The sequence below is a fragment of the Equus caballus genome, chromosome 16 (genome assembly GCF_041296265.1).
Source record: "Equus caballus isolate H_3958 breed thoroughbred chromosome 16, TB-T2T, whole genome shotgun sequence".
Lineage (NCBI taxonomy): Eukaryota > Metazoa > Chordata > Mammalia > Perissodactyla > Equidae > Equus > Equus caballus.
In genome coordinates, this window is record NC_091699.1 from 95611769 (window position 1) to 95621663 (window position 9895).

The 9895-nt window shown below is 39.9% G+C and overlaps 1 protein-coding gene across 1 annotated transcript; it reads left to right on the forward strand.

Annotated features, from left to right (window-relative positions):
* Positions 1-5516: 5516 nt before the first annotated feature.
* LOC138917964 (endogenous retrovirus group K member 24 Gag polyprotein-like) lies at positions 5517-6887 on the forward strand. The gene has a single exon (XM_070236969.1). It carries the CDS (start codon positions 5517-5519, stop codon positions 6885-6887), a length of 1371 nt encoding a protein of 456 aa, XP_070093070.1.
* The last annotated feature ends 3008 nt before the right edge of the window (positions 6888-9895 follow it).

Consider the following 9895-nt stretch of genomic DNA (forward strand, 5'->3'; position numbering starts at 1 on the left):
AAAAATACAAGGGCTTCATTCAACTCAATAGCAAAAAACCAAATACCTCTATTAAAAAATTGGCAAAGGGTCTAAATAAACATTTTTCCAATAAAGACATACAAATGACCTACAAGTACATGAAAAAATGCTCAACATCACTAACTACCAGGGAAATGCAAATCAAAACCACAATGAGATATCACTTCACATCTGTCAAGATGGCTGCTATCAAAAAAAGACAAGAAATAACAAGTGTTAGTGAAGATGTGGAGAAAAGAGTACTCTTGTGTACTGCCGGTGGGAATGTAAATTGGCATAGACACTATGGAAAAGAGCATGGAGAGTCCTCAAGAAATTAAAAAGAAAAAAGAAAAGAAATCTGAACAATGAAGTTTAATTTTCACATGTCTATTTTTATCTGAGAAAGGTTTGCTTTTTGATAAGAAAATGATAGCCCACAATTTTTATTACTTACATTTATTAGTGTGACATCACACATTTTCTCTCTAATGTTCTTTGAAGTATATTTTAAAAAGAAACTGTCTTGAGCAAGGAAAAACAAAGGGAGAAAGAATAGAGAGAAATGTGATAAGTGATACTCAAATATTTTCTGCTGGGCCTTAAGCTGCCATTTATTCCTGTCCACTGCTTCTCCCTACTGTCAAATAATAAAACAAAGACTATCTGGTTTTTGGGTTTTTTTAATGCTGAGTTAAATGCCAGGCAAAGTAGACTCATCGGACAAGAAATTCACTGAGTAATTTCCTGAGGAGGAAAAGCAAACATTTTTAAGTACTTAGAAGTGAAGGGACATGGTTCCCAATGGCTGTGGTAGTTAAGAATTGAATACTAGCTGTCCATGTAGCACAGATGAGTCCATATGTCTGTACACAATTGGTTAAAACAAGTTCCAGTGATCATAGACAGGAAAGAATCTTCAGTTAGATTCAGGTCAAGGTACTTAACGTTCGTGATTCTTTAAGAGCATTAGTGCCAGAAGAGCGGTGGTGAAACAAACATTGTTTTGATTCTCTCTTGGGCAAGTGCTGCTGTAAATTAAAATTTTTCCTTTATACCACCCACCCTCCCTGCAGGAATTCCCTTGATAACACAGAAAAAGGTGGTTATCCAAATTCTTTTTCTTGCTTTTCTGGAAAGCAGAACAGTGACAAAGAAAAAAGTATTCTTCTATTCAAGTCAGCAGAACCAGCTTAAGGACACATCTAGGATGTTTTTATTTCTGCTATGTTTCATTGGAGTTAACAACATATCAATTGGGGTTATGTATTAACCAAGATAGAACTGGAAAGAACAAGAAGTTACATATTAAGCTGAGAAATGCACTTTGAAAGTTGGACTTAGAACCTGTGCTGCAATGCCTTTCATCCTACAAGATCCTTTAGCTGGCTGCAGTCTACCAAACCAGGGACCTTTCTTAAACTTGACACAAAGTTACCTTTGCAAGTTCTCCATTATTCACTCTGAACTACTCCAGTCACTTAAGATATTCAATTTGCATGCAATTATATGGCTTTTCTTAAAGATATATTAAAGATAAAGATATATCATTAAAATATATCAAAACTTTTTTAATGAATCTCTTTGCTTGTCTCTCTTCTAGGGGGAATGTACTGCTACTGTATTTTCCAGAACCTTTGAGAATTAGCATATTCTTCTCCAGGTTGGTGTTCAACAGATATTTGCCCAGTGACTATCTGAAGATACAATATATAGAGAAAAGAACACACACACACACACACACACACACACACACACACACGTTCTTTTACATAATGCATTTGTTATGTGTATAAATAAACCATAGTTTATTTAATCAAGCCTATTTAGGTGGAAACTTTTGTTGTTTTTAGTGCTTTGTTATTAGAAACAACAAAATGATAGCACACAAATAACGTTTGGAGGCAGTTTTGTCTATGATAAACCCATGAGGTAGAATTGTTAGACCAATTAATTATTGCAGAATTGCCCTGTGATAATTTTCCTCTCTTACCAACATGGCATGGGAATATCTGTGTCTTGTCAGCTTCTTAGCAAAGTGTGTTGTGATTTTTCTGGATTTTGTTTTTCCAGTATAAGTAATAAATTGTATCATAGTACAATTTTATTTTATGTTTCTCATATTAAGGGTAAGTCATAATCTTTTACGTTTAAGAGCCATTTGCATTTCTTCTCTTTGAACTATCTGAAAAGAAAGCTCCTTAGGCCCAATTTTTAATTGGGCTTTTGTTCTTTTTTATTTCTTTTTATACTAGGGGGATTAGGACTTTGTGAAAGGAAGTGCAAGTTTTGTTCCCAGCTTGTCTTTTGTCTTTAATACAATAAATTGGCCATGGTGAGGTATTTCTTATTATTCTTCATGCTTTAAAAATTATAATTTATCAATATTTAAATTATAGCTTCTAGACTTCAATGAATAGTTAGAAAGGTGTTCCCCAAGACTGTAGGCGAATTCACTCAGAGCCTCTGCCAGTACCTCCCTGGCTTCCTGTTTGCATTTACATCCTTGTTCCAGCTGGAATTTATGTTGATAAATAGTGAGAGATATAGTTTAAACTTTACTGTTTCCAGTACCATTTCTTTTAAAGTCCATAGTGATTTGAGACCAATATAAAAGATTCATGCAAGTCAAGCCTCTAGGAAGGAGCCAAAAGGAAATGCCTCCTACAACATGCACTAAAATATATTAGATAAAGATAACACGGTGACTAGTACAGTGCTCTAAGAAAAAGGGTGCTGGTGCATTCCATAGAGAGGGGCCACATTCCCTTAAACGCACAACAGGTGGCCAAAAATGAGAGCAAAAATGGCAGTCCAGGGCACCATACTCAAGAAGGCTGGAAAACTGTGTCAGGAGCCCACCATGAACCCAAGTCCTGGAATTTTTTTTCTTACATTTAAAGGTTCACTTGCATTGGATGGAGTATTCACCCTGTCTGGGAATGTCTATGACTTCCAAACTTTCAGCTGTGATAAAGGTCCCAAAATTGTCCAGGAAAATGCTTTTGGAAATTAAATGATAACTAAATCTAGATTTTGTGTGACTCTAATGGATGCCAGTGATTAATTATGCTTCCAGTAAGCAAATCAAGGCTTTTCTCAAGAACTTGGGAAAATATTCCAGTTTTGATTATTTTTATGATTCTTGCTGAATTCATCTCTGCTTCTCAGTAAATACTTTCCTCTCATTCCAAGAGTCTTGGAATCTGCTGACAAACTTGGAACATCAGGTTTTGGTATCTCTGATGTTATGGACATTGAAGAGTTCTAACTGAATAGAGATACACCAAATTTGAGGTACTTCATCTTGGGCAAATAGCTCGAGTGAAAAAAGTATAATTTATGAAATGTACTGTTGTTGGAGATTGGAGAACAAAGAGGCCCCCTAAGAAAGCTACCTTTATTGTTATCCTGAGAATCTGTGTAGAAACCACATCATGGGGACTTGTCAATGAGTGTCTGAGCATCCAAGGACAGCAGTCCATTCTTTCTTCATATAAATATTAACATTCTCATCACCAAACATGAAAAATATATGGCCCATAACAAGAAGAAAATTTTATCCAAAGAAATAGACTCAGGAATGAATTAGCAGATATTTAATATAAAACAGCTATTATTAATACGACCAAGGATTTCATTAAAAAGGAAAAATAACGAGGATAGAAATGAAAGCTATAAAAAGCAACCAAGTGGAAATTCTAGAGCTGAGAAGCAAAACATCTGAAATGGAAATTTCAGCGTAATAATAAAAAGCAGATTAAACTCTGCAGAAGGAAATATTAGTGATTTTGAAAACAGAAAAAAATAAACTGTCAATCTCAAGTAAAAAGATTCCAATTCTGAAAGGAAGGGAATATTAAACACTGGATCTTGAGTTTGATCTTGGCATCTGGGTCTTCTAAGAGCTGAAAAACCAATTAGAATATGTTGCTTAAATAAATCACTTTAATTTAAAAAATAAAATAACCACAACACAAAAAGCTATTCTAAAACTTAAAATCCCTAAAAATAAAATGTACACATCTTGATAAAAGTCATAATATTAAATAACTTTTCATACTGGATGTTCATAAATTAAATGTAAGTTATAATTTCCAAAACAAACAAAAAAATCAATACCAATCTCCCCAAAGAATGTGAAGGAGGATCTTTTTTTTTTTTTAAGATTTTATTTTTCCTTCTTCTGCCCAAAACTCCCCAGTACATAGTTGCATATTTTAGTTGTGGGTCCTTCTAGTTGTGGCATGTGGGACGCTGTCTCAGCATGGCTTGATGATCGGTGCCAGGTCCATGCCCAGGATCTGAACCAGCAAAACCCTGGGCCATGGAAGCAGGGCACGCAAACTTAACCACTCAGCCACAGGGCTGGCACAAGGATCTTTTATTATAATGTGAATTTCATACTTATGTAACTCGGGCTTACAATCTGAGGTATTGCATATATTTGATCCTCTTTCTTGCTATTAAGAATATTTTAAATATCAACGAGACTTGAGATATGGGAAAATGCTATTTCTTTTTTTAGCTCTGATGCTAAAGAGATGTTAGATCTTGGATAAATCTAGATCATGTGGAACAATTAATTTTTAATTTTGGGGGGCATTTCTCTGTCTTTTCTAGGTATAGTCCCTTTCTTTTTCCAGGAACAGTAGAATTTTACAGTTTTCTTCAAGCTAATTTTCCTGTGATGTGCTTCTGCTATTGGGACAAAATGATCATGGTACCAGTCAGAAAATATACATCTATTAGCCTATGATTTTTTTTATATAGTGATGTTTGGGTAAATTACTTACAATTTTCAGACTTTGAAAAGGTTGTCTCTTTCCAAACACTACCACGTTTATCTTGCATATGTCTGAAGCACTGGCATACTCAAGAAGAGTCAAACTGATTAGCAGACAAAATTGGTCGTAGTCTCTTATCGGTTAGAGCACTGGCCAGGATCAGGTACAATTTTAAATAGAAGTTGTAGCCTCCCCTGACGCAGGAAGGGTTAATAATCACTGGAAAAGGCTTGCCAACAAACTGTGACCCAGAGGTGAGAAGGCCGGTTAGCCAATGACGGGTAAGACCTCCACGGGGAGGCAACCTAAGCTAGGCATGGTCACCTGGGGGCACAGATGGAGACACGATATGGGGAGCAGGAGGGGCCGTTGCCTAGGAGGCCTTGCATGCTTCGAGACAAAAATATACGAGCACAGCAATAACACGATAATATCAAAACAGAGGCCGAGGGAGGGCTCCTTGAGAAATCACTAAGAATTCTTGGCATCCGCTAATTACATTGTCCACAACACCTGTGTATGTTTAACAGATGTAAGCTATGTATATATTGAAACGCTGGTTATAATAAACTCAGAGTGGCCATCAGCCTTCTCCGCATCTATCCTGACGTGTACATTGGATTGCGACACCGACATGTGGTGACCCTGACGTGATCCAAGATCGGCGGCATTATTGGTGAGTAACGATATTGGGGAATTTCAACTGCCTTTCGGCGGTCCGCCGTGAGAATGATGGGCCAACAATGGAGGACCCAGCAGAAATTATACTTTAAGACTCTTCAGCGGCTGCTGAAGGTGATTTCAGTTTCGGTTTCTCTCAGCGAGTTACAGAAGCTGCTGCTAGCAATATCTACACATTGCCCCTGGTTCCCTGAGGATGGCACCTTGGACATTGAGTTATGGGAAAGGGCTCGCAAGGCACTAAAGTCTCGCTTTGAGCATGGCCTTTTAAAGTATGTACATATCTTAACGACTTGGGGAACAGTACGTACTGAGCTGTTCCCTTTGTTGGATCTATCGGATGAGGAAAAATCGGCCACTTCACCTGAGCGCCCTTCAGGCAAAGCTGAAGAGGCGCCGCCACTGCCTCCTCCGCCTTGCTCGCCACCAAGAGACTCTTTTAAAAGGGCCGTTAGTAAATCTCAGACAAATTTTGAACAAACGTCCTCAGACAATGACGCTTTACCATTCCCCCCTCCTTTAGAGAGGCGTTTCGCCTTCAAGAACCCTCCTGTCTTGCCTACTGCTCCTCCTTGTACTCCACCCGCCCCGTATGTTGATTCCAGGCAGTATAGTGTGGTTCATAATTGCCTTCGGGAAGGATTAAACAGTGGAGATCCTGATGTTTTTCCCTGTGCCTTCCCCGTAATGGTCAATCGTGGGCGAAGAGAACTTCCTTTTTGGGTGTTTAAGGAGCTGAAAAAGAGCATTAGAGAGAATGCAGGGCAGTCACCTTTCACTGTTGGGATGACAGAGGCACTGGGAGCTGGTTATAGTATGCTACCCTGTGATTGGCTTTTGCTCGCAAAGACTCTTTTGTCGCATGCTGAATATACTCTTTTCAGGTCTGAGTATAATGAAATATCTGTATCCCAATCTATGGATAATCTGTCTTTAAACCCCCTCTCCCAATCAGTGCCGACATGTTACGGGGTGGGGGTCGGCCAATATGCGACGCCTCAAGCACAGGCTGAGGCAAATGGAATGTTGCATAGACAATGTTCAGAGGTGGCATTAGCAGCCTGGAAGGCAATTCCCCCTTCAGGGGCAGACAGAGCCACCAATTCCTTTGTGAATGTCCGACAAGGGCCAAACGAGCCATACATAGAATTTATTGACCGTCTCCAGCAGGCAATTGAGAGACAAATAGCTCATCCTGAAGCAGCTCAAATTATCCTGTTGAAAATAGCCTTTGAAAACGCTAATGCTGATTGCCAGTCTGCTATGTCTCACCTTAAAGGGCGAATTCATACTTTAGGGGATACGCTGCGAGCCTGTCAGGAAGTAGGAACTCAGTCATGTGGCCAAAGTAATGGCGGCAGAGTTTTCGCAGCTGCCCAAAGGTGCTTTTTGATAATGCCTGGTTTAAGTGTGGCATAACAATGGACACCGTGCAAAACAATGCAAGTCCGGTCCAAATGATATCCCTGGTAAAGGAGGGCCAGCCGATATTAAAACGCCGCCTTCTAAACCATGTCTTTGGTGCTGAAGGGGATTCTATTAGGTGAATCAATGTTGCTCTAAAATTAACGTAGATGGTAATCTAATCAACCGTGACTTGGTGTCGGGAAACTCGAAATGGGGCACACTCCCCACGGCCCCGAAAAACCAAGTTTTGGGAGCTCTCAATCAGCAGGCCGACTCTATGTGAATGATTTCGTGGCGGCCTCGTCAGGAAGTGCCGGAATGGATCTCATGGCCTCAGAGACAGTTGTCATAGATTGTGCTGACAAAACCTTTCTTGTTCCTACCAATGTATGGGGACCTTTACAATCAGGATATTTTGGGTTATTAATGGGATGCTCTAGCTCAGCTTTGAAGGGCTTAAACATCATTCCCGGGGTAATTTATGATGACTATCAAGGTGAAATAAAAATCGTGGTCCGTTCATCTAGTTATTATGTGATAGAAGCTTTGACGAGGATAGCTCAGTTAATATTAATACCTTACTTGTCCCCTGCTCACGCCTCCGCTGCCAAGAGGGGCGCCAGTGGCTTCGGCCACACTGGCGATGGTGCTTTTTGGATACTGTTATTAACATTAAATCAGCCCATTCTTACAGTATACATACAGGAGATTCCCTGTGAAGGGCTCCTGGATACTGGGACCAATAAAACCATTAGAGCCTTGCCCACTTGGCCTCCCCATTGGCCTAAAATCAAACCTCTGCATCTGTACAAGATGTAGGGGGGCTTATGATGCTTGAGGGAAGTGATCTCGTACTCAAAGTCAGAGGACCTGAAAACAGAATTGCCTTACTTACACCCTACAGTCTTCCAACTCCATACTCCCTATGGAGGTGAGATTTGCTTTCTCAATGGAAATTATCTCTAAACGTTAAGCCTTTTTCCTAGGGGCCGCTGATGTTATTAACATTCCTCCCATACCTATTCAATGGAAAACAACTACGCCTGTATGGATAGATCAATGGCCCCTTCCAAAAGAAAAATTACAGGCTTTAAAGATGCTAGTAGAGGAACAACTAAAATTAGGCCATATTGAACCCTCAACTAGTCCCTGGAACACTCCAGTATTTGTGATAAAAAAGAAATCTGGAAAATGGAGATTACTCCAGGACTTGAGGGCAATTAATGCTGTCATGCAACCTATGGCGGCTTTACAGAAGGGATTGCCAAACCCTTCTTTAATATCTGAGAATTGGCAAATTGTTGTTATTGACATTAGAGACTGTTTCTTTTCTCTACCTTTGTGCACTGCTGAGAGGGAAAAGTTTGCATTCACTGTCCCAGTTTATAACAATCAAGAGGTCCCTCAGAGATATCAGTGGAAGGTCTTGCCTCAGGGCATGAAAAGCAGTCCTACCTGTCGACGAAAATAATCCATAACCAATCTATAAATGAAAATGTGGGTGAGTTTATTCTGAGCTTAAATTTTAGGATTATAACCCGGGAGAGTCTTTCCACAAAGTAACAGACCACTCCAAAGAAGTGGGAGTACACAGGGTGGTTATATACCCTCAAAGAGGGTGTTTCACATATGATTGAAATGTCCCTCCCACAATAGTCACAAGATTGCCCTGTCGGCACAGCACTTGATGGACACAGCAGGTAGTGGGTCTGCTATCTTGGTGGGCATAGCAGGAGGCAAGTCTATTGTCTCCAGCTGGGCGGTCACAGGTGCGCGCAGCAATCAGCTTCTAGCCTAAGGAAAGATACTTAATCCTTAAGGAGACGCCAACGTTGGGAGGGGGAGGGAAGTTGCACCTTTATCTCAAGGGCCTTTTGCTCTTGCCATAGGGAATCTCTAAAGCAGATATACAATGCATGCTCAATGGCCTCGGTCAGGCCCTTTTGGAAAGACAAGGTCAGGCCGAATTAGGTTTACACCAAATGGCTTCCTCATATATTCCAATATATCCTATTACTTGCCATTTTTATTTGGCATACCATATGCCAACAATTAGTAGGAGATGTGTTATTAACTTTTCGAAGCAAATACCCTACTATACAACTTTACCATTATATGGATGGTATTTTATTAGCAGCACCAACTAAAAATTTATTATTAACTGCATACCAACAATTAACTGAATTGCTAAAAGGCAAAGGCCTGCTTATGGCTCAAGATAAGGTACAGTTTACCTCCCCCTGGAAATTTCTAGGATTAATGATTGATAGAACCTGGTAAAGCCATTCATTCCCTCTATTTCCATACCCAATACTTTAACATTAGTTACATTGCAACAGCCTTTAGGAAATATCAATTGGATACGTCCTTTTCTTGGCATCCCGACACATTGTCCGAGTCACTTGTTTTCCTTGCTACATGGTGACTCCTCCCCCTCTTCTACGCGCACTCTTATCCCTGAGGCAAAACAAGAACTAAGCCTCGTAAACAAGGCTCTAACCTCCCAATTTTTAAATCACTTTGATCCGGAAATTCCCTTATGCCTTTATGTGATAAACACACCTAAAAGTCCTACTGGTATCGTCTTTCAAAAAGCGGGCAAGGTTATAAAATGCTTGGAGTGGATATACTTGCCCCACACACCAGCGAAGGTACTCTATACACATTTTGATGGAACAGCAGAGGTTATTCAAAGGGGACGTTTACGGTATTTACAATTGTGAGGCGCTGACCCTCAGACCATTTTTTGACCTTGCACGTCTTCTCAGTTTGATCATGTTATGATGATCAATTCACAAATGCAAATGGTTTTGCAATCTTATATGGGTGAGATTTCTTTTAAATCCCTGTCCCATCCACTCTTTCGTTTTTGTACACAAACTCCGCTTCACTGATGGCTCCGGAAAAACCAGAAAAACCGGTATAGCTTGGTTTGCTAATAATGACTGGCAGACCAAAGTCTCTCACGGATATTCAACTACTCAAATTGCAGAATTGGCAGCTGTGTATCTAGCCCTGTG